The 25,695-nt window shown below is 41.0% G+C and overlaps 1 protein-coding gene across 3 annotated transcripts in view; it reads right to left on the reverse strand.

The window, feature by feature from the left end:
• The window catches only part of Scn8a (sodium channel, voltage gated, type VIII alpha subunit), a 124,991-nt gene that overhangs the window by 64,223 nt on the left and 35,073 nt on the right, over nucleotides 1–25,695 (reverse strand). For all 3 annotated transcript variants that reach the window (XM_013018727.1, XM_013018726.1, XM_013018728.1), the window contains exons 6-10: nucleotides 17,229–17,450; nucleotides 15,862–15,925; nucleotides 14,109–14,250; nucleotides 12,583–12,789; nucleotides 10,901–11,194 (exon numbers count right to left, since the gene is read on the reverse strand). In XM_013018727.1, coding sequence (XP_012874181.1) covers nucleotides 10,901–11,194; nucleotides 12,583–12,789; nucleotides 14,109–14,250; nucleotides 15,862–15,925; nucleotides 17,229–17,450 — 929 coding nt within the window. The remainder of the gene's footprint in view (nucleotides 1–10,900; nucleotides 11,195–12,582; nucleotides 12,790–14,108; nucleotides 14,251–15,861; nucleotides 15,926–17,228; nucleotides 17,451–25,695) is intronic.

Raw genomic sequence — 25,695 nt, forward strand, 5'->3', positions numbered from 1 at the left:
GTGAGCCACCAATGCCAGGCCTGTGAGACTCTTATCTCCAATTAATTACAAGTGGAGCTGTGGCTCAAGCGGTAGACTGCTAGCCTTGAGGAAAAAGAGGCTCAGGGATAGCACCCGGGCTCAAAGTTCAAACCCCAGGACTGGCCCAAAAAAGAAAAAAAGAACATGGCTGGCTAGAAGATAGTGTCTTAAGATGTGCAGACAAAACCTGGCTATGGTGGCACATGTCCGTTATCTCACTACCCAAGAAGCTGATCACAGCAAGAGAATGAAGAGTTTAACATAGGACTCAATCACACACACACAGAGGACACAGATGGATATCCACAGAGAGAGGGAGTCTGCCTTTGAAGGGAGAATTCACTACTCAATTCCCAAAAGAAGCAGACATACAATGTGGTGAAGGAGCCTTGGAGAAGAATTAGGGGAGGTCAGGTGGCAGGGCTGTGGACTTTATTGTGGTTCTTCCAGGAAGGAATGGATGAAGCAGGTGAAGAAGATTTGAACAAGTTCAAGATGATCTGAATAATTGTGGAGGCTCTCTGGGCTGCAGAAGTGGAACCTAGTTGTCTGATACCTGGCCCTAGAGTGGATTGCTGCAGGGGAAAGCTGGCTTTCTGTAGGTTAGACAAAGGAAGTATTATGAAAAAGGAGTTTTGGAGTGTTTGATGTGCGTATGTGCTCATAAGCAAGTGTGACATAGAACACTGACATTGGGGGCTACAGACTTAAATGTGTTTAGGAACAAAATCTACAAGGACCTCTTTGAAGGGAAGTATGGAGGACAAAAAGAGTCTTTGATAAGTCACACGATCACTTCATGTATAAGTAGCATTCAAGGCTCTTCTAGCTTTGCTCTGATTCACCCTCTTCAGTTTATCTTCCACCATTTTTTCTCATACCTTACCATGAAGCCACCCTTGCCTTCAGGACTTTTACTTTCTCTTTGCCAGTACATACTCTTTTCTAGCCGTGGTAATTCTCTGCATTCTCCATGGTCCAGCCTTCTGCTTCTCCCTCTACTAACATTCTTTCACCTTCCTCAACTAACTTGAACTTGGTGTCTGACACTTTTGCTCAAAGTCTGGCACTCTACCACTTGAGCCACACTTACAGCTCCACCACTTACTTCTTTCTTTCTTTTCTTTTCTTTTGTTGGTCATGGGGCTTGATCTCTGGGCCTGAGTGCTGTCCCTCAGCAATTCAGCTCAAGGCTAGTGCCCTACCACTTGAGCCACAGCACCACTTCCAGTTTTCTGGTGGTTAATTGGAGGTAAGAGTCTCACAGACGTTCCTACCTGGGCTGGTTTTGAACCAAGAGCCTCAGATCTCAGCCTCCTGAGTAGGTAGGATTATAGGTGTGAGCCACTGATGCTGGGCTTAATTTTCTTAATCCATTTACAACACTGAGTGACTCTTTTTTTTTTTGGTCGGTCATGGGGCTTGAACTCTGGGCTTGGGCGCTGTCCCTCAGCTCTTCAGCTCAAGGCGAGCACTCTACCACTTGAGCTACAGCGCCACTTCCGGTTTTCTGGTGGTTTTATTGGAGATAGGAGTCTCACGGTCTCTCCTGCCCGGGCTGGCTTTGAACCGAGATCCTCAGATCTCAGCCTCCTGAGTAGCTAGGATTACAGGCGTGAGCCACCAGCGCCTGGCACTGAGCAACACTTTCAGGGTGCGTATGCTCTTTTCTTCCAATGCTGTGCACACGCACAGGTGTGTGTGTGTGTGTGCGTGTGTGTGTGTGTGTGTGTGTGTATCCTTTCTTCAAATCATCTACATGCTCCTTAAGGCCACTGTGCCTATTCATCTTTATGTCTCCTGGACTGCTTTGTATATAGTCAATGCAGTATTTAATTTAATTAACATGCACTTAGATTACACATTGAAAATTAGCTTCCCTTGCAGTGGTTCACTACTTTGCTTCACACAGCAAGTTTTCCTGGACCTCTTTCCTTAGGTAGAGGCTAATGCTGGGTGCTGACACTACTTGGTACATTAGCCTCTACCTAAGGAAAGAGGTTTGATTTATTTAATATAAAATTAATTTTATTTCATAAAATACCTATTGTGTCTCAGGACCCATGGCTCTATTAACTCCTGGTACTTAGTCAACTTTATAAGATGAGTAGGCCTTACTCTGTTTTCAAAATCTTCCTGGTTACCAATCAAGCACTCTTTAGATGGTTATATTATATATATAGCCTTGGGAGCCAGGTTATCAGTGGCTCATGCCTACTCCTAGTTACTCAGGGGACTAAGAGCTGAGGATAAAATTTGAAGCAAGCCCAGGCAGGAAAGCTCTTGAAATTCTTATCTCCAATTATCCACCAAAAAGCAGGAAGTGAAGTTGTGGCTCAAGTGGTAAAGTGCTAACCTTGAGCTAAATAGCTCATAGACAGAGCCCAGGCCCTGAGTTTCAAGCCCCAGAACAGGCAACCAAAAAAAAAAAAAATATATATATATATATATATGAATGTATATTTATACATACACATATAAAACCTTGGGTTTAGGAATTTCTTGGGAGAATGGCTCTAGAGTGTTCTGGATTTGAGGGGATATAACTCATATTCCATAAAAAATTATCTGGGGTTCAGGGCATACATAGGCTTAAAATAACTAAGATGTCTGATAAATGTGGTTTAACATGCTTCATTTGCATGATTGATCTTACTTTTCATTTACCTTTACTTTCTAAATAAATGGTAAAGGAAAAGTAAAAAAGTAAAGCTCATTTTGATAGATTCTCAAAATGAGGTCTGATGATTCAGACCACATTTCATCGGTGAAGCCCTTTTACCTGCTTCTATGTCAGAACTATTCCATGATAATATTGAGATACTGTTTGCCTCAATTACTCTCATTCTCTTACAAGCACTGTAGGCACTGTAGGCCTAACAACTTCACAATATTTAAAGATTTTTCCTTTGAGACTGGGGGCGAGAAATATAATATTTGGAAGATTCCCCCTAACTCACATGAACAAAAATTTCCCAAATGAAAGCTGGGAATATGGCTTTGTGGCAGAGAGCTTGCCTAGCATGCATGAAGCCCTGGGTTTGATTCCTCAGTACAATATAAACAGAAAAAGCCAGAAGTGGTAGAGTGCTATCCTTGAGCAAAAGGAAGCTCAGGGGCAGTGTCTAGGCCCTGAGTTCAAGCCCCAGCACTGGTAGAAATTTTTTTCTCCCCCAAATGATCAATGCATGATGTTACACATGATTCACAGATTAAAGATCTAAGGTGCAAAACATGAAAGCAGAGTGTGAAATTAAATGATACAGTTTGAGAGTCTGCATTTTAACTAACAAAAATTTGCTACTGTTGAGTATGGAACAGCATCAAGGAAGTCCATCTAAAATGTGAAAAGGTTATTAAAACATTGTTACCCCCGTTACAGAGTTCCATGTTGAATGACACGCTCTTAAAGTGGTTTTATACCTATATAGTAGAGGTTGTTAAGGGTGTTTCTAGCTTTCTGCTTCCACTGTTTCTTTCTTTCTTTTTATTTTGGTTCAGTCGTGGGGCCTGAACTCTGGGCCTGAGCACTTCACTTGAGCTCTTCAGCTCAAGGCTAGTGCTCTACCACTTGAGCCACAGCGCCACTTCCGGCTTTTTTCTTTTTTGCTTATGTGGTGCTGAGGAATCCAACCCAGGGCCCCATGCATGCACGGCAAGCACTCTACCACTGAGCCACCTTCCTAGCCCCTGCTTCCACTGTTTCTATGAAGTATTTGACTCTGTGCAACTTTTAAAGGCAACCATTTTGGGTCAAGTGCTGAAGTTAACATGTTGTTTATATTTGACAAATAAAAAACCTAGTTCCCTTTCCTATTTATCTGTATAAAACTTTTTTTTTTTGGTCCGGTCGTGGGGCCTGACCTCTGGGCCTGGGTGCTGTCCCTCAGCTCTTCAGCTCAAGGCGAGCGCTCTACCACTTGAGCTACAGCGCCACTTCCTATTTTCTTCAAATACTTCAACCAAAAAATATATTCTAACATTAAATGCTTGCAGAGCAGGTTTGATTAAGGAGAATTATAGACAGATAAACAATAGCAATTTTCTTTTCTTTTTTGTTGGTCACGGGGCCTCAATTCTGGACGTGGGCGCTGTACCTCAGCTCTTCAGTTCAAGGCTAGCACTCTAACACTTGAGCCACAGCACCACTTCTGGCTTTTTCTGCTTATATGGTGCTGAGGAATTGAACCCAGGGCTTCATGCATGCAAGGCAAGCACTCTACCACTGAGCCACCTTCCCAGCCCCAGCACTTATCTTAAAAAAAAAAAAATTTTATAAGCTGGTGCCAGTGGCTCACGCCTGTAATCATAGCTACTCAAAAGGCTGAGATCTAGGATCACGGTTCAAAGCCAGCCCGGGCAGGAAAGTCTGTGAGACTCTTATCTCCAATAAACTACTCAGAAAACCAGAAGGGGTGCTATGACTCAAGTAGGACAGTGTTAGTCTTGAGCTGAAGAGCTGAGGGACAGTGCCCAGGCCCAGAGTTCAAGCCCCATGACAGGCAAAAAAAGTAAAAATAAAAAAATATATAAATATTTTATTTAGAACAAATTTTATTTGTGTATTTTTTATTTTTGTGTCAACACTTTCCTTAATACTTTGTTTTGTAAAGATTTATTTTTATGAGTTATTAATTAGCTGGGCGCTGGTGGCTCACGCCTGTAATCCTAGCTACTCAAGAGGCTGAGATCTGAGGATCACAGTTCAAAGCCAGCCAGGGCAGCAAAGTCTATGAGACTCTTATCTTCAATAAACCACCAGAAAACTGGAAGTGGTGCTGTGGCTCAAGTGGTAGAGCTCTTGCCTTGAGCTGAAGAGCTGAGTGACAGCTCCCAGGCCCAGAGTTCAAACTCCACAACTGACCAAAAAAAAAAAAAATCAGTTATTGTTATAAGAAATATAATACCAATCTTAGTGATGTTTTGTCACTATTTTAAACTAAATTAAGAATTAAATACTTTAAAAGTTTAATTATAATTTATAATAGGATATATACACACACACATATATGTATAGAGAGAGAGAGAGAGTGTGTGTGTGTGTGTGTGTGTGTGTGCGTGCTGGTCCTGAGGCTTGAACTCAGGGCCTGGGCACTGTTCTTCAGCTTTTTTTGCTTGATCAAAGCTAGTGTTCTACCACTAGTGTTCTAACCACAGCTCTGCCTCTGACTCTTTGGTGGTTAACTGGATATTGTAGTCTCATAGACTTTCTTGCCTGGGCTGGCTCTGAACCTTGATCCTCAAATCTCAGTACTCTGAGTAGAAAGGATTATACATATGAGCCACTGGCACCTGGCAGAAGTACATATTTTTTTAAGGTGCCAGTCCTGGGGCTTGAACTCAGGGCCTGGATGCTGTTCCTGTGCTTTTTTATTTTTGCTCAAGGCTAGAGCTGTACAAGTCACAGCTCCATGTCCAGCTTTTTTGGAAGAATACTGGAGATAGGAGTCTCACAGACTTTCCTGTGTGGGTCGGATTTGAATGGTGACCTTCAGATCTCAAGTCTCCTGAGTAGCTAGGTATAAGCAACTGGAACCTGCTTGCAGATGTACATTTTAATAAAGCTCTTCGGGCTGGTCATGGTGGTACGAGCCTGTAATCCCAGAATTTGTGAGGTAGAGGCAGAAGGAACATGAGCCTCAGCCTGGGACTATATAGTTAAACCCTACCTCAGAAAATGAACAACTAAATCAAAGCGAAATAAAACAAAAACAAAAAGAAATTTCTTTGGAGTCATCAATGGTTTTTAAATATTTAAAAGACCCTAAGACCAAAAAGTTGTTCTATAGCCGCTTAATTAAAATACTTTGGAGGGATGGGCTGGGAAGGTGGCTCAGTGGTAGAGCGCTTGCCTTGCATGCATGAGGCCCTGGGTTCGATTCCTCAGGGCCACATAAACAGAAAAAGCCAGAAGTGGCACTGTGGCTCAAGTGGTAGAGTGCTAGCCTTGAGCTAAAGAGCTGAGTGACAGTCCCCAGGCCCAGAGTTCAGGCTCCACGACCGACAAAAAAGAAAAGAAGGGCTCTGGGAAGGTGGCTCAGTGGTAGAACACTTGCCTTGCATGCATGAGGCCCTGGGTTCAATTCCTCAGCACCACATAAGCAAAAAGAAAAAAGCCGGGAGTGGTGCTGTGGCTCAAGTGGTAGAGCACTAGCCTTGAGCTGAAGAGCTGAGGGACAGCCCCCAGGCCCAGAGTTCAAGCCCCACGACCGGACCCAAAAAAAAAAATACTTTGGAAAACAGCCTCAACTTAATGTTTGTAAGACAATCTGCTCTAAATATAGAAATGGGTAGGAGATATTTAGATTTAGAAGAGACATAAAGGAAACTGACACATTTGAATTGTGCTGTGGGAAAACAAAGCCACATTCATTCTTAAGCCTACACAAGATATGACCATGTATGTGTGCAAATGAAGGATAAGGGTAGCTAGGAGAAAAACTTCTGGAATAGACAGAGCTGGGGTTGAATTTTAGCTCTAACCCCTATTAGCTACATAATCTTGAATAAATTAGTAAATCTTTGTTACCTGACAAGTACCTCTCATCCCAGTGATACTGAAAAGTGTCAAATAGGCTAGTGTTCCTGGTGTGTGCCTGGGAAAAAAGTGAGATCCTATCTCTAGGCTACACTTTCCCAATTCATTCTTTCAAATAAAATCAAAGAAACTGGAGGAGAGTCCTGGGATGAAGAACACCACTACCATGTGGGACATCTAAGTAAATCTTGGCAGTCAGCCATGGCCTCTGGGAATCTATAGTGTTTTTTCAAATGGAGAAATTAGAGGAACTGAACATTTGTATGCAAAGCAGGACATCTCTGAAGCCCAGTTTTATTTTTTGAGCTAGGGAGCAATCAATGTGACTCTGTGCTAAAGCTTATGGATTAATCAGAGACTATTCAATAGCTAGTGCTACCATCACTAATGCATTCATTAAGGAGCTCAGTGATGGCTCTCAAGACAAGGATAAGATTACAATAAAGCTGCAATCAACACTTTTCCCCAAAAGAAGTGGAATGAGGAGAAAGGTGATATGAAGGTGAGACAGAGATGGTTCCAGACCATAAAGAAGTCCTAGAAGTAGTTAAGTCAGAATTCTGAAAGTCCAACAATAACTGAATGATGGCTATGTGCAAAAAAGCAGACTGTAAGGTTTTATGAGAGGAAAGGAAATGAGCAGTAAGTCTGTATGTATACAGAATACACATACAATAAAAAGGAACAAACGGAGAATACATATGCTGGGCACACTGGTGTTCATCTATAATCCTAACTGCTCAGGAGGCTGAGATCAGGAGGGTCAGGGTTCAAGACCAGTGCAGATCCCTTCCCAATCCATACCATACCATATCTGCCATCCTAGCTATATAGGAGGCTAAGGATAGTGGTTCTAGGCTAGCTGGGCAGAAAAGTCTGACAGATCTATCTCAATAAGAGTGTGGTGGCACGTGCCTGTTACCCTAGCTAGATCAAGAAGTATAAAACAGTAGAACAGAGATTCAAGAGTGGACCTGGGGGGAAAGTGTGACCCCCATCTCAAAATAACAAGTGCAAAAAAGGTTTGGAGCATGCATTTAAGAAGTAGAACTCATGCCTATTAAGTTAAAGGTTCTGAGTTCACAAAGAGGTACAAAATTTCCAATTAGGGAGGGGTAAGGAAAGGTTTCTGAAAAGAATAATGTGAGGAATAACTATGACATGGACAATCAGAGATGGGAAAACAGGGTATCTTAGGAGCATATCTGGAGCGCATTACAGAGAGAAGAAAACAAACATCACAGATGATAAACAGCTGGTAGTTCAGTCTGGGTTATACACGCAGTACTTAATGGAGACTAAGGACTAGATACTGAAAAGGTAGGGTGTGTCCATATTGGGGGAGGGAAATACTATGAAATCTACACTAAAATTAGGACTTCATTTGCAAATAGAATCTGTTTAGGGGAATTCCTTCCTCCTTCTACTCCTCCTCCTCCTCCTCCTTTCTTTTTGTGCTAGTACTGGGGCTTGAACTCAGGGCCTAGGCACTGTCCCTTAGCTATTTTGCTCAAGGCTAGCACTCTACCACTTGAACTACAGCTCTACTTCCAGCTTTTAGCTGGTTTAGTGGGTCTCATGGATTTTTCCTGCCCAGGCTAGCTTTGAGCCTTGATCCTCAGATCTCAGCCTCTTAAGTGGTTAGAATTATAGGCATGAACCAACAGGATCCTGCCCAGTTTTCTTTTCTTTTTTTTTTTGGGGGGGGGGGGTCCGGTCGTGGGGCATGAACTCTGGGCCTGGGTGCTGTCCCTCAGCTCTTTAGCTCAAGGCTAGCGCTCTACCACTTAAGCCACAGCGCCACTTCTGGCTTTTTTCTCTTTGCTTATGTGGTGCTGAGGAATTGAACCCAGGGCCTCATGCGTGCAAGGCAAGTGCTCTACCACTGAGCCACCTTCCCAGCCCCCTACCCAGTTTTCTTAACTACTTTGAATTGTCATCATTTTCTTTTCAGGCAGTACCAGGTTCAACTCAGGACTTTGTGCTTGCTAAGTAGGCTCTTTACCCCTTGAGCCCTGACAGTATCTCTTCAATAAAGAGTTGTATAAACCCTCAATTTCAACCTCTAATTCCCTTCAATTAAGATTTTTAATTCTCTACATTTTGCTTTCTACAAATGTATCTGTTTCATTTTAATTTAATTTAATTTAATTTTTTCTGAGGTTTCATGATATGAGGTGCTCCTTGACTGTTAACGATTATATCATTCCCCCATCTTCCTGTTTTTTTTTTGTGTGTGTTGGTCCTGGGGTTTGAACTTAGGGTCTAGGTGCTGTCCTTTAGCTTCTTTTGCTTAAGGCTAGCACTCTACCATTTGAATGATAGCTCCACTTCTGGCTTTTTTTTTTTTTTATAGTTTTTTGGAGATAAGAGTCTTACAGACTTTCCTGCCCAGGCTGGCTTTGAACCATGATCCTTAGATCTCAGCCTCCTGAGTAGCTAGGTTTACAGGCCTGAGCCACCGGTGCCTGGCTACTCTACTTTCTAACCCCACCTTTCTTTCTGTCCTTCCTTTCTGTCTGTTTATTTTCATTCACAGTCTTTAAAAGAAGCTTGAATGAGATGTCTACTTTCACTGTCTCCACTATTTGATATTCTTCTTCTTTCTGGATTGAAGCATGACTTCAAAGGCCTCAACAACTTTAATGTTGTGAAATCCAATGAGCGTTTGCAATTCTAATCTCATGACCTGTTTTCTCCAAACTTTCTACTCATAGATTCACAGACTCTTGGTCTGTTCTCTTTTTCTCCCTCCCCTCTCTCTTCCTCCCTCCCTCTCTCATCTATGTTCTCTCTCACTTGTGTTCTTCTCTTTCTTTTTGGTGGTACTGGATTTTGTACTCAAGGCCTTATACTTGTTAGGAAGGTACTCTTCTACCTGATCCATGCCTCAGCCTTTTTGTTTTGGTTACATCTTTCCCCCTGTGGAAACAAGAGTCTCTTGAGCTTTTCTGCTAAAGACTGGTTTGGAATCTCAATCCTCCTAATCTCAGCCCCCCATGTACCTGGGTTCAGAACCACTGAACCCAGTTGTGGATTGAAAAGAAGGTTTTTGAACTTTCCTGCTGGGCTGCCTTTGAACCAAGACCTTCCAAATCTCAGCCTCCCACTCAAATAGTTAGCATTACAGGCCTATTTTTTTTGAGGGGGGGGGCAGGAAGTTAGTTGTAAGACTTGAACTCAGCCTGGGCACTGTCCCTGAGCCTCTTTGGGCTCAGTCTAGCACTTTACCACTTGAACCACAGTGCACTTCCAGTTTTTTAGCGAGGATTACAAGTGTGAGCTTCTGGTGCCTGACTAGATGCTTATTTATTTATTTATGTATTTCACTCCATAAATGCTTAATACATGAATAATGAGAGTTAACATTTCACGGGTACTCTACAGACAACATAAAAACATTGAAGGAGAGGGTGAAAGACTATAGAAAACAAAATTGTAGAGGATGGCTACGGTAGAAAACAAAAACAACAAACTAAAATAAGGTTACTAGGAATAAAAAGAAAGGGATGGACAGGAAATATTTTACTATGATAATATGAACAGAATTAGCTAAAGGCTGAATTGAGGCAAAAAATGAAAATAAGAGGCAAAATGAATTATCTCTGGAAAAAAACAAAAGACTGCACACATTGCCATTTGCAATAACTGTAATGTATTTTATACTTATTCTATACCTTTCTAGGATTCTTTAAAATGGGTGGTTAAGTGGCTTAAGAATTGAATATCTGTGGTGATCTTTAAAATCCAAAGAGTCTATCATGTGATGGTAGTTATAGAAATGGAATGCAAAATGTTTATCTGTAAGTTCTCTCCACTTGGTTTATCTCAGCTTCCTCATTTATGGAGGTTGGGCAAAACTGTAGGCTTGCGATATACTATACTTATCAGCACAATATACTATATATTTAGCACAATTAATTACTAGAACTTTCCATGCTTAAATAGGATATCCTGAAGAGTTTCACAACTCCTATCATTGCCCACAGTTATATGCAATTATTAAAGAGAGAAACGTCTGATATTTGGCTGCTGAGAGGAGAAAAGTTCTTCCTGATATTTCAGAGCTCACATAAGGCTTGCTGGTGTGACATAGGTGTTAGTGAGAAGCAAGTCTGCCTAAGGTGATGATAGTGTGCTAGGGCTGCCTTTTGCATCAGCAGAGGGGTGGTAGGACTAGAGAAGAGAAAGTTCCCAACCTCTAGTAGTGCTTCCTCCTGAAGGAGGGCAATGTGGCACACAGAGAGGAAGGATTGAGGTCAGGGATAGGTCTGGGACTTCTAAGGTCAAAAGGGGAAAAAAAATTGGGTGAGATCTTACACTTACTTGTAAGGAGTTTACCTGATTCATGATGGAAAATTTCCTCCCGATTCTGTTGTCTGGCAGTCGAAAACCCTTCTTTCTCATACCGTCTTCTGATTCTGACTTAAACACCTTCTCGGGATCCCCTTTCTCCTCCCCTTCAGAGAGTTCCTTTTGCTTCCTCTTCTTTCTCCTGTTACGTCTTTCCTTGGCACTCTTTGAACTGAGCTTAGAAATTTCAGAAGAACTCCGTGGAGAGCCAACGCCATCTTCACCTTCTTCCTCAATGGCATCTTCTGAGACGGTGCCTGCAGATGTAGCCATTGCAGCAGCCTAGGAAAGGATCCATAGAAACAAAGCGGTCACAAGCCTTATCAGAGGCCACCCAAGACATTCAATTAGTAAGGAACATTTCATTTCCATAGACAGAAAGGCAGAGCATCCCTGACTGAGGAGGCCATGGCCAGGCCAGGCCTCCTTTTTCTAGGTGAACATAATCCTAAGTGATTAGAGAAGAACCAGTGGTGAGCACTTTGATGTACCCTTCTGGGTATTTCAGTTAGGTACCTAGCTATCCTGTGGGTACCAAAAGAACCTTTCTGAGCAACCTTGGAAATGAAAGCTAAGGTACTACATTCTGGTTGGATGTCAGTGGCTTGTGCCTGTAGTCCTCACTATTCATGAGGTTGAGATCTGAGAATCACAGTTCAAAGCCATCCCAGGCAGAAAAGTCTGTGCGACTCTTATCTCCAACTAATTACCAAAAAGCTGGAAATGGTGATCAACTAGCTTTGAGCAAAAACAAGCTCAGAGACAGGCCCTAAGTTCAAGCTCCAGAACTAGAGCGTGCACGCGCGCGCTCGCGCACGCGCACAAACACACACACACACACACGAACAACCCCCCCCCCCCACATTCTATATGTTGAGGCCAACAATGTTAAAAAAAAAGCATGTATATTTGGATAAATATTAAAAGGTTAAGCATTAGAATAATGGAATCACAAATTTATTTTTAAATTTTACTTTGTGGCTCAGTGGGAGAGTGCTTGCCTAGTATGCACAAAGCCCTGGGTTCGATTGCTCAATACTACCTACACAGAAAAAAGCTGGAAGTGGTGCTGTGGCTCAAGGGGTAAAGTGCTAGACTTGAGCAAAAGAAGCTCAGGGACAGGCCCTGAGTTCAAGCCCAAGACTGGCAAAAAATGTTACTTTAATATTTTCCCTATATCTTCTTTAATTAGAAATAATACTGTATGACCAAAAAAGACCATGTTTGGAGGGGCTAGGAAGGTAGCTCAGTGGTAGAGTGATTGGCTTGCATGCATGAGGCCCTGGGTTCAATTCCTCAGCACCATATAAGCAGAAAAAGCTGGAAGTGGTGCTGTGGCTCAAGTGGTAGAGCACTAGCCTTGAGCTGAAGAGGTGAGGGACTGCGCCCAGGCCTAGAGTTCAGGCCCCAAGACCACCACCACCACCAAAATAATAAGACCATGTTTGGGGCTTGGAGTATAGCTCAGTGGTAGAGTGCATGCTCAGTTTCCAATACCAAAATAGGCAACCAAACAAATAAAAGATGAAGTAATATATAAACTACACTGGTCTCTTTTTCCTTTCTAGTCTTCCTACAACTGAAGAGCTGAATCTCAGCAATGGCAATTAGACGGAGCTTTAGTCACTTGATTTGGGAGGAAGGCCTGTTGCAAAGAATTAATCACCAACCTGTGCTTCTTCCTGTTGCTTCTTAAGTTGCTCCAACATTGCTTTGAACTCAGCCTCTTTTTGTTCTGCCTCCTCCAGTGTTGCCTGATTCTGTTCTTCATAAGCCATGGCCACCACAGCCAAGATCAAGTTCACCAGATAGAAGGAGCCCACAAAGATGACCAAGACAAAGAAGATCATGTATGTTTTTCCAGCTGCTCGTAAGGTCTACAAAGACAAAGACCATTTAGTAAGTCACTTGTATCAAATGAAGCAGGCTGAAACACCTGTGGGCCTAGCTCCTCTGTTGAGACACTGCTTACAATCTGAATAGGTAGCACATACTGTCAAACAGTGAGCATCTCTAGGAGTTAATGGGATCCCTTATGCTAACTCACACTAAGTAGCAACAGTATGTCCCATCCACTGAGGGAGGAAAATACCTCCTTCCATTTCCAAATATTCCCTACCTACTTCTTCATAGAAAAATGTCTTTAAAAATGAAAAAAAGCTTTGGGCTAAGAATTATATTTGACTTCATCACCAGCTGGTTCTAAAATGAGTGCAAGGAAAAAGCAAATACAACTCAATCTACTGGTTCTCAAAGAATATTAATAAATTTCATCTTTGGGATCAGGTCAGGAAGTCTCCATCTTAAGTGATACCCAACAATAAAGGATAGTGGGAAGGGCAAAAAAGGAAACAGTCCTATTTCTTTCACTAAAAGTGAATAAATGAACATCACAGAACAGTTAGATTTTAGGTTATGTATATACCGTCTGCTTATGAGGTTTTCATCTTTATTCTTTCAATAAAACTATTTAGATATTTCATATGCAAGAATCCAACCTTTGAGAACTCCAAGCTGACATAAACATAGGAGCAAAAGCTTTCCTTAAAGAGGTTCCCTCATATATTGGGGTAGGGGGAGCATTTTTATTCTCAAACTAACCAGCATCACCAAATACCAGGGTCAAGTAGAAACAATAAATTGTGATGGGCTTTCTCAATTGGAAGAGCTTTAGCAATCTACACTAACTTCTCCATCATAGCCAGCAAAATTAAACTTTGTGCCAGAATCTTCAATGCAGCCTGAGAAAGATACTGACTTTATTTTTGCCTGTACAACCTGTTTGAACAAGTCCAAATGTGCTACAACTCTCAAATGCTGATACATTAGACATCAAGGTCCTTGTGGATAGAAATTCCATCTTTATGTCTAACATAGTGCCATGCACAAACAAGGTCTAATATTTCTTAAACTGATTCCCTAAAGGAGAAATGCCGCTGATGGTGAAACAAGAGAAAGTAGTAATGAACAGCATATTTTCAGGCCAAGCAGAGGCTGGCAAGGCTGCAAGCTTCTACTTCTGTATGTGGCTGAGCACTGAGTCTTCACTTAATATCATAAACTAGTTGTCTGTAGAAAACACCACTCCTCATATTCTGCTTAAAGTCCTCATTAACAGTCTTTCACACAGGATATCCCCAACCCACAAATAACTTCTTGTCTACTCTATCACCAAAGAAAAAGAGTAGATACTTACCAACTGATACAAATTTTCCCAATAGTCCTGGGTCATAAGGCGAAATAATGCCAGGAAGGCCCAGCTAAAAGTGTCAAAGCTTGTGTAACCATAATTAGGATTCCTTCCTGCTTTCATACACTGGTATCCCTCTGGACATTGCCTGAAGAAAGAAAGGGAAATGCAGAGTTTTCTCTGTAATTTCACCAAGTCATGCTCTTGAAGAAAATAAACAAAATAAATTCACCTACTCCATGACTTTGGAGATAGTAAACAGCCATCTACAGAGGCAGCCAACAAATTAGATAGGAAGTAGGAATTAGGTGGAAAGTAATCAGACAATTTCTACAGAGAGCCTAGACTCAGAATCACTTGGCATATCCCTTAAAAATGCAGAGTCCTAGGCTGGGCACGGGTGGCCCACACCTGTAATCCTAGCTGGTTTGGAGGCTGGGATCTGAGGATTGTAGTTCAAAGACACCTCTGGCAGGAAAGGCTGTAAGATTCTAATCTCCAATTATCACCTAAAAACCAGGAGTGGAGCTGTGGCTCAAAGTGATAGAACACTAGCCTTGAGCAAAAAAGCACACAGGGATAGCGTCCAGGCCCTGAGTACAAGCCCCATGACCAACAACAACAACAAAAAAGAGTCCCATGTTCTACTCAAAACCCAGGCAATGAAAGTTTTGGATAGTGAAAATCTACAAAGCCATATTTTAAAGAGATATGCTAAGTAATTTTATGCATGATAAAATATGAGAACCATATATATCAATTTACAAATCAACTGAATTCATTATAGCTTCTATCCCAAATGATAAATACCTCAAAAGTTCTTCTTGGTTATTTCTGTTCTTTTAACACTCACTGTGACAAGCTGGGGATGTAGGCATCCCTTAAGTTATTACCACTTCTGCTTTTGGACCCACCTGATAATTGCTTTCCTTCTTCAGTATGTAATTTAAATGGACTTTTAGTTGTCATGATCATTAATAAATGCCAGTTCTGGGCTGGAATTGTGGCTCAAGAGATAGATTGCCTGTCTAGCAAGTGCAAGGCTCTGAGTTTAAGCCCCAATACCACTAAAATGGATCTGGTCCTCAGTTTTAATATACTTTTAAGTAATGATAATATACTTGGAATAATGACCAATATATTGGTTCTGAGGACCAAAATAGTCTACATAAAGACCAATCAACAGCTATTTACAATGAACTTCATATATATTATCAAATTGGCTCTTTACAGTAACTGTGAGGAAGAGAAAGCCTGACTTACGTTTATTTCATGGATAAAAGAAACAGACTCAGAAAGGTTAAATGCCTTGGCAAAGGTTTTAAAACCAGGAGCAGCAGAACTAGCTCTCAAATCTTAGGTTGTTATGTGATTTCTACCCCTATGCTGTTAGGTCTAGCACATTTCTGGGTCATCCTTGGATTCTAAACTATCATAAAAAGTATGACCTTGTTTTATATGCTAAGATAGAATGGAGTATGTAAATCTGTAAGCTATTTAGTGTTACATTTTTTTTCCTTATCCTTTTATATCTTTGATTCAGCTTTAGACTACAGGTACAATCACCATTAGTGAAATGTCAACTTTGAATAGATGAATATGAAACAGAAAGAGAATCTGAGTCAAGCAATAGGTCAGACCCATTTGTACAGTCCATTATATGAGTACAAAGAAATGTGAAAATATTGTCCATTTTGACCCAACTAATAATAGGCACATTATTTTAAGGAAGGTGAGTAAAATTAGGTGAGCTACTTACCCAGCATCAGAACTGTTCCCACAGAGTAAAGGTTCCAGCATGCCAGGAACTATGTAAAAATTTGCTAGAAGAGTATGAAAAGACAGGAAATGAATAGGTAGATTTAAGTGAATGGGAGAATAAGGTTACACTGTTCCTAACTTGCCCTAGCAGAAACAGCTATTGATTTAAGCTCATATGAATCTTTCCAACAGCAGTGAAAGCTGATGAGAATTCCTTCTCATTAATGACTTGTCTATAGATACTTACAAACTAAAAGTGCTGCACTAAGGCCCTTGATGTAATGCTTTCTTTTTTTCTTTTTCTTTCTTCTCTCTTTTTTTTTTTTTTTGTCAGTCGTGGGGCTTAAACTCTGGGCCTGGGTGCTGTCCCTCAGCTCTTCAGCTCAAGGCTAATGCTCTACCACTTGAGCCACAGTGCCACTTCCAGTTTTCTGAGTGGTTTATTGGAGATAAGAGTCTCACGGAGTTTCCTGCCTGGGCTGCCTTTGAACCACGATCTTCAGATCTCAGCCTCCTGAGTAGCTGGATTACAGACGTGAGCCACGGGGGCCTGGCCGTAATGCTCTTTTTACAGGCACCTGACTTCCACCAGTACTTCTGCTCTCTACATCAGATTCTGACACTTGAATCAAAGTTGATGAGTTCATCATCCCTTTAGATAACATTAATCTTCTATCCTTATACCCTAATTTTATCAAAATATTCTAGGCCTCCTCAGTGATCACTAGTTACCATGTCATATTTTTAATTAGAAGGCAGCATCTCTGAAATCTTCTTTGCAGTATTTTCTTATGGCTATGAAACTGACTTTATTTCTCAGGAGTTATGAATGGCAATGTTGCTTTTATATTAGTTAATAGAAATATCACCGCATCAATTTTTCCTCGTTAAAACTTTAGTTCTTTAAATAAAATGATTAAGAATGCATTAACTGTAATAGGAGCAACTGGTGCCTTGGAGACTGCCTGACTTCCTAGGCTAGATAAATTACAAAGGTCTTACCAGTATTAAGCAAGCTTGTATTCCATAGGCATATTCTGAACAAAATTTTTAAAGAGCTAAAGTGTCACAATAAAGGAAAGAATTTATATCAAGTTTCCAAGCTTAAATGTTAAAGCAAAAGTTCAGGGTATATGTGAAAGAGCTCTAAGATTTTATTTGACTATGGAGGGGTAGAAATGAGAGAGTGTGATATTTGAGGGCTTCCCAACACAATCCTGCTGTAAGAAAAGAGAATGTCTTCACAAATCTTCTGGCAGTATTGCCATTCCACTCTAGGCCTATCTACTTTTGAAGCCCAGTGGTTGCTTCTGACCACATGAATTAGGGACAAGCTTTTCCTCTTGCAGGGGAGGAGCCACCTACTTTTATTGTTGATATATTCTTCCCAGTCAAAGCCCTTGGTGCCATTTTCAAGATAGCTCTCGTTGAAGTTTATAGGCCACACGACACACTTGTTTCGCAGGTTCCCCATGAACAGCTGCAGTCCAATCAGGGCAAAAACACTCAGGCAGAACACTGTCAGGATCATCACATCCGACAGCTTCTTCACAGATTGAATAAGGGCACCCACGATTGTCTTCAATCCTATGGAGATAGAGCCCCCAGAACCAAAGTTACCTGGAAGTCCCTTCACCTCCCACGGCTCCCCTTAGCCCCAGCCACTGTCCTTCAACCACAGCACCTTCCCTGAATTATAGTTACTGCAAGCTTATACTATGGGTCAGCAGAAGTACCGGTTTCCACGCTTGTCAATTGTTAAAGCTGATACTATTTTTTTTCTTTTTCGTCGGAAGTGGGGCTTGAACTCAGGGCCTGGGTACTGTACCTGAGCTTTTTTTTTTCTCTCTCTCTCTCTAGGGTATCATTCTATCACTTTGAGCCACAGCTCTACTGCTGGTTTTCTGGTGGCTAGTTGGAGATGAGAGTCTCACAGATTTCTTTGCCCCAGGGCTGGCTTTGACTTTTCAAAAAGCAGAAGAGCTTCTTCCATCAACATGTGGTTCTTTTCTCCATGGATATACTTTCCTGTATCAGACTACTTTTTAGTTCTCAAAACGAACCAAGTTCTGTCCCTCCTCATGTCTTTCATACGTACTGTTCCCTCTGTGTGGATGCTTTCCTTCTCTCCTGTCTACTCCTCTTTAACCTTCCAAGTACCATTTCCTCCAGGTCTTCTTGCCTTTCTAACTCTTCTCCCTCCTTTACTAATTGTTAGTGTCTTAGCAGCACCTCATGCTTTCCTTTGTAGGATTTCATATGGAAGTAAACCATTTTTAATGCCTGTCTTATTCAAAGCTCTATCTATAAAGCCTAGCCTACAGTAAATATTTGTTGAATAAACAAATGGAAAAAATCAGGGATTAATCAGGCTGAAGAGGGAACTACTTGGTAATTTAAAAGGCAACAAGAAGCAGAGAAGTATAGTAATATTTCCCTTCTAGAGCCATGAAAATGCCAATGTACTGAAAATGCTAATTATTCTCAACCCAGTATTTATAGCTTGCCTTTCCATTTAAAAATACACTTTTTGTGTACCACATACATGCCCTGATTGCTACAGTGACCTTTGTTCTATCCTAGATTTAAAACCAAAAAGACTCGCAATCCATTTTAACTTGGGCTTTTAAATGCAGAACACTGGTTCAAATTTAAACTTGAAGAACGTAGCTTTCTGGATATCACAGAATAGATAAGTGACAGAAGACAGAAAAAATATAGTTGTAGGTTCATACTGTTTGGGTCAAAATGAGTGTACATGAAGCTCTCCATAGAATGCCTGATATCAGTCTGTTACAAAACATGGCCATAAAAGCACTGACACTCCTGGTGGCTACAGTCCTAGGATGAGCAAGAAGCAGACAGGCACTGAGCCTTGACACACAGCCTCAGGTATGATCTCATCCCTGGACAGTTTCTGAAGTCGACTATGAGGCTGACATTCAAAGGAAATTTGATGTTGTCTTTGAAGTATGTGCTTGTATGGATCATCACTAAATTTAACTACATTATACAATTAACCTCATGTTCTCTCCATTTACTCATCTTTAAAATGGAGATTAAGTAAGGCTGGAGTAAAATGGAGTAATTAGCTCAATGGAAGTGTTTGCCTAGCACGTACAAGGTTTTGGGTTCTATCCCCAGCACTCAGAATAGTAATCATCATCATTATGATCATCAACAGCATAGAACTGTTATGAGAACTAAGCAAGATTTATATAACACATTAAATAAAGCATCTTGTAAATGACTCAAATATTAACCATTGTTGTCTAAATTTAAGCTTACTAATCTATAAACTGTTGTGTGGTTTAAACAAGACAATGAAGATAAAACATATCTAGTATAATGCTTGGCACTCAAGCACTTGATAGCTATCATTAGTATCCACATTTCCTTCCTCAAAGAGACCTAGTTGGGAAATGCCACTGCTCATAACTAACCTCACATGATGGTGATCTTGTGAGTGGTATGACTCTCCTCTTGCTGTATTTTGCAAATAACCACCACTTTGAATTTTCAAGTTAAGCCCAACAAACTTTGAATCTGAGCCCAAGAGAAGTGTAATGGGCTGGTAGAAGGCACTTAATAAATTTTTATTCAAAAAGGGTAAATGAATATTTTACCCTTCTTATAAGTAATTTGAAAGAGATCTAGAGTAAATTACAGAAAAACAAAAGAACTAAGAGGCAGGCTGAGGCTGCAGAAGTGTGCAAAGGCCTGAGTTTTCTTACAGCGTGGCATCCTAGATGGAGGCACTGAAGGGATTAGGAAAAGCTTTCCTGGGCTCCAGAGACAAGACATTCTACTCTGATTCTTTTTCAACTCACAGAGTTATGTACAAAGAGCACCAGACAGAGAATCAGAAAGCAGAAACTGTGCTCCTGGCTTAGTCATTATTTACAACCCACTGTGTTTCAGAACTAATTTAAGGTCGTCTCTTAAGAGTGCTATTTTCCCATGTATAGAATGTGGATAAACAGCACTATGAGGCAGTGGCAGTAAAGCAGAAGGCAAAGATCTTTGCTACAAGTCTTTAAAAGAGGACAGAGATGTTTATTTGTTTGAGATTTAGCAGTTGAGACCTGAGGAATCTGGGAAACTATCCCATAACCACACAGCTAGGTAAGAAGGCACTGAAGGAACAAAGTGGAAGGCAGCCATCATGAAGCAAAATGTTCCAGGGTTATGGAACTTATTTCTACACCATTGCTGAGGAATAGCAAAAGTCCTCATTATATTTGGACTCAGATGGAGCAGACTTTTTGGGGGGTTGGAGGGGTCCGGTCGTGGGGCCTGAACTCTGGGCCTAGGCACTGTCCCTCAGCTCTTCAGCTCAAGGCGAGCGCTCTACCATTTGAGCCACAGCGCCACTTCCGGCTTTTTTTTCCCCTGCTTATGTGGTGCTGAGGAATTGAACCAGGGCCTCAAGCATGCAAGGCAAGCGCTCTACCACTGAGCCACCTTCCTAGCCCTGGAGTAGATCTTTATGGGGTCAATAATTCAGTATTAGGCTCCTACAACTATAAAGGTCTACTGTTTTCTAAGTCAAAGAATGGTTTTACAAGAATATTTGGATGGGTCACTGCAAAATGGTTGCAAATTTCTTTTGTCTTTTCTTTTTCCTTTTTTTTTTTGGTGTCATTCCTGGGGCTTGAACACCTGGGCACTGTTCCTAAGCTTTTTTGCTTAATGCTAGCACTCTACCAGTTGAGCCATAGCTTAACTTCACAACTTTTTTGGATAGTTAACTGGAGATCAGAGTCTCATGGACTTTCCTGCCCCGGCAGGCTTCAAACTGTGATCCTTAGATCTCAGCCTCCTGAACAGCTAGGATTATAGGCTTGAACCACCACATTCAGCTTCCTAGAATTTTTTTTTTTTTTTTTTTGCTGGTCATGGGGCTTGGACTCAGGGCTTGAGCACTGTCCCTGAGCTTTTCACTCAAGGCTAGTGCTCCACCACTTTGAGCCACAGCTCTGCTCTACTTCCAGTTTTCTAGTGGTTAATTGGAGATCAGAGTCTCATGGACTTTCCTGCCTAGCTGGCTCTGAAACATGATCCTCAGATCTCAGCCTCCTAAGTAGTTAGGATTACTGATGTGAGCCACCAGTGCCTGACACTCCTGGACTGTTTTGTTTTGTTTTTTGTCAGTCATGGGGCTTGAACTCTGGGCCTGGGCGCTGTCCCTCAGCTCTTCAGTTCAAGGCACGTGCTCTATCACTTGAGCCATAGCACCACTTCCGGTTTTCTGAGTGGTTTATTGGAGGTAAGAGTCCCACAGACTTTCCTGCCCAGGCTGGCTTTGAACCGTGATCCTCAGATCTCAGCCTCCTGGGTAGCTAGGATTACAGGTGTGAACCACCAGCGCCCTGACCTTTTTTTTTTTTTTTAAATAAAGAGTTTGCATAGCCACCTGTTCTGATTGGGTCAGATAAGCACTAATCTCAATACCAGATGGTTATTTAAGGCTCTGTTTATAGCTATCTTAACTAAATTGAAACATGCTGTAAGCTGCCATATATATTAGCAATGAGAGTATAAAACTACAACATACAAAACTAATGGTTTTGCTCTAAATAAGAATTCTTAAAAATATATAATTTTAGCATAAGTCTCATCTCATTTCCCTGGATGGGAACTATGAATGATTTTAAATCCACACAAAGAAACTTCAGGCCAAAAGCTGCAATTACCTCCTGTTCTTTAAAGCTAAGCTCTCTGTATCTGTATTTGTACAGATACCTCCTCTTGGCTACAGATGTCAGGGTGGTCACCTGTCCTAAATTAAACCCTTCCCTATAGGAATGTAGAACATGACAATCTTTTTATGCGATGGGAATGGTAATATATAAATCTGTGTGCTAAGCAGCAGAAATATTGTATCATTATATGAAAATACATCTGTGAAGTGAAGGAATTTAGTATTCAAAGAGAAAGAGGAAATAGAGACAAAGTACTTCCTTGTACTTTTTCTGTCTGTGCATTTTGGTTCCTATTTGCTTCCAGAGGCCCAAGACCAATCCAGCCCTTGGGTTTCCTGAAATACTCCTGTGCCCTTATACTACCTTCAACCAGAAGGCACTTGTCATTTCTTAGAGATAGACATGAATGCTCATAAATAACTGGCTTAATATCTCTTTTCTACAAGCTAGATATCATTGCTGAAGAAATCTGGAAACATGAAACCAGAAAGTTTAAAAAAAATTCCTTGTCATACAAAGTCTGTGGCTTAAACCATCCTTTTGGAGAAAATGTGTTTAGCTTTCAAGAAGTTTAAAGTTTGACATGGTGGTTTATGCCTCCAATTCTAGCTACTTGGGAAGCTGAGATTGGGAGGACCAAAGTAGAGGCCAGCCTGGGCAAAGTTTGCAAGACCCTATCACAACTAGTAGCTGGGTACAATGGCATGCACCTGTGATCTCAGCTAAGCTCTAGAAGGCTGAGATCTGGAAGAGTTCCAGGCTAGCCCATGCAAAAAAGTTCACAAAACTCCATTTCGATGGAAGAAGGTGTGTGTGTGTGTGTGTGTGTGTGTGTGTTGGGGGGGGGGATTGACACACCTGTCATTCCAGTTATACAAAGAAGTGTAAGATAAGAGGTCCTACGTTTAGGTATGGGCTCAGGCAAAAAATGAAATTCTGAGAATAACCAGTGCAAAAAGGGCTAGAAGCATGGCTTAGCAGCAGAGTACCAGTGCTAGCAAGTGCAAGCCTTGAGTTCAAACCAGTAATGGATAAGAAGGAAAGGGAGGAAGGAAGGAAAGGGAGGGAAGGAGGAAGGAAGAAAGCAGGCAGGCAGAAAGACAGGAAGACAGAAAGACGAAAGACAGCACAAAGAAAAAAAAGAAAGGAAAGAAAGAAAGAAAGTTTTAAGTAGAAACTTAGAAAATGGTCTTCAGCTGCTTGTACTGCTTGTATTTCGTAGAGATACTGAGAAACAAATCTTAATTAGGCAACAATCATTGCTAAATAACATTAACTACTGCTCTCTACAAAGTATACTCTCCAAGATATTCATCTAGATCAAGAAAAAAAAATTAGAAGGCAGTAAGGAGAAGACAAGGTTGTGCAAGTGAAGGAAGGCACATGACTACACCAGCATTAAACATGCCACTGAACTGTATCCTGGTCTCAGCCACAGCTCTTCTTCAACTTGGGCTAACAGCTGAGAATGACAATGGTTGCACAGGCATCAATGGCACTTTATGGAGATGATATCATTATTACATCCCCTAAGCTCCACCTCTACAGTTACGCCAGCAATGGCTGCACAACAGTAAATATATTCAAGCAAAAAGACTCCTGCCACCAACAGTAAGGTCAGCAAGGATAAGAAGGTGATGGTGGAATTTCTGCTTCATAGCCACTGTTCTGGCTATGAAGGGAAGCTGTCTTGCTTCTTCTATTGGCTCACAATAGCCCATGCCAGAACAAGCAAGACACTGACTGAAGACCGATTATCCAAAACAGCAGAATGCTCCTTCAAACAACTCCTACACAGCAGAGTGTGCAACAGAAGCCACGTGGGGGCTAATTGGACAGCGAGAACTCTTGGAAGAGAATTCTAATATTAACTAGCATTGGTATGTATCTAAGCAGAAGTTAATAAATTTACTACAAATCCCCCAAAGACAGCTGGACCCACAGTACAAAAAGGTCAGCTACCAGAGAAGTGGTCAAGTGTTTCAGGAATTTTGAGAAGCTGTAGAAATTGTAGCTCTATTCCTATTTATCTCCAAAGGCACCTCTGGTTCTCCTATCGCCTTTCATAATGCCCAACGATCCCTTGAACAAATGAACAAAGCTGACTTAAGTGCTAGGCCTGGAGAAATCAACCATGCATACGAGGATCAAAGTCTTCTGACAACATCCGGATTGCAGACTGTAAATAAGTTAATTCACCTTCCCCAGTTTATAGCTCAGATTGAGAAAGTTAAGTGGTTTGAAACAATGTTGAGTTAATTTCTCTACAAAATTAATATTAGAACAGGCTTCAGCAACAGTTACAAGCAGTTTTCAGCCCAAGGGAAAGAATAGCTTCTCAGTTCCCAGAATCTAGCCAGGGCTCAGACAAGTCCCAGGGATATAAAGTAGACCCTTGTTACACTTCCTACTGCATATACAATTCTCACAATGGTAGTTCTTAAAGGTTTGTCAGATCAAGAATAATCTGAAAGAGATTCTTGGGGCCCATATATTTATTTACTTAGGGCCAGATTCACATGAAGTGTGACCAAAGCTAAAGTGTTTTTCAGAGATAGATCAATAGGACTGTGTGAAACCTAAGTGCTTTCTACTTAAGAATACAGTTAAAATTTAGTTATCTTTCTTCAAGAACTAACATGAGAGAAGTACAAAAGCAACAAAATGAATAACAAATATTTAGAAATAAACAATGAGTCTGAATAGAGTCTAAAAACATTTGTTCCAAACCCTACACTTGAGCAACTATACACTGCCACATTCAAACTACACATTTAAAGAAAATGCTTTCTTTGTGATACTAGGGTGGGAAAGAGAAGGGACCATCATTTTCTCTGCTTCCTATACAACTCCATTGTTAGGACTGAAAGTAATAGAAATGAAAGGAGAGAATTAAGATATACCAGAGATTAAAAATACAAGAGACAAAAGAAGTCAAGATAAAACACTAATAGAGAGTGAGAAAGTATTAAATCAGTACTGGTGAGCAATGGGTAAATAATGCTTTGGGACAGTCACTGAAATGATGGAAATGAGAGTGAACAGGCATGTTTGACCCTCCTAATGGGTTCTATTTACCCTATAAAGGGCTATTCTCCAAGAAAAGACCAAGAAACCCTCTATAAGATTCTTACCCTGTCTTCAGGAATGTTTGTCTTGTAGCATGGAGTCAAAGCACAGTGAAGGGAAAACTTCTGATAGTCAATTACTAGCTCACTTTTCTGCTAAGCCCCAGATAAATAAGAACACAGTTTTAAGCCATAAAGTTTTAGGCAGAACATTTCAATTCCAAGTTGAATATGGTCACATAATGCCAAAACACATTTCAGCAGAGAATGTATGCACTGTCATTCAAATTGGAGCCTGAAGCAAAAGGGAAACCACAAGAGATACACTTCCGGGTATCAATTAGCAAATGTAAAGAGTTAGAATGTGGATTTGGTCTTTAAGCTACTAAAGGTCTCTACAGCAAAGTGTTTCTTATACAAAGCTTGGAATGAACTCACACACCTTACTCTCTCGTTTTCTGAAGCCCCAGCCTTGACACATTCAACATACCTACTAGATGAAAAGAAAAAGATGGCCTGGGCCCAGATGAGATGGATGAGCGCACACGGAAAGAAAAATACTCAAGAAGGTAACTGAGACTTGGAAGTTTGGGGAGATCTTGCAGACCCCATGGCAGCTTTATAGGTTCTCAAAAGCCTATTATGAAACCAGAAACAGAGCCACATTCTATTGAGGTGATCCACAAGAAAACTTAGTATACAAAATATGGTTTTGGTTTTTACTACCTGCACTATGTCACAGCCTTATAACACTAGAATCAAGTTCACTTCAAATTTCAAGCAAGAGATAAGTCCAGAATGACATATACACACATGGTGGCCCCACCTTGGAAGGGGAATTGGGTAACTGGCAGGTAGGACTAGGACAACAGTTGTCTGAGTATATGACAGAAAATTTGGAACTGCACATGGAATTTTCTTCATGAGCAATGACTGGATTTTTCTTACTAATTTTAAAAGAACATGGAGAGCAAAAGGATTAAAAGTCATACTTGAATTTTAAAAAAGGGTGCTGGTGACTCACGTCTTATAGGTAATTCTAGCTACTCAGGAGGTCGA

The sequence above is a fragment of the Dipodomys ordii genome, unplaced genomic scaffold, assembly GCF_000151885.1.
Source record: "Dipodomys ordii isolate 6190 unplaced genomic scaffold, Dord_2.0 Scaffold42, whole genome shotgun sequence".
Taxonomy (NCBI): domain Eukaryota; kingdom Metazoa; phylum Chordata; class Mammalia; order Rodentia; family Heteromyidae; genus Dipodomys; species Dipodomys ordii.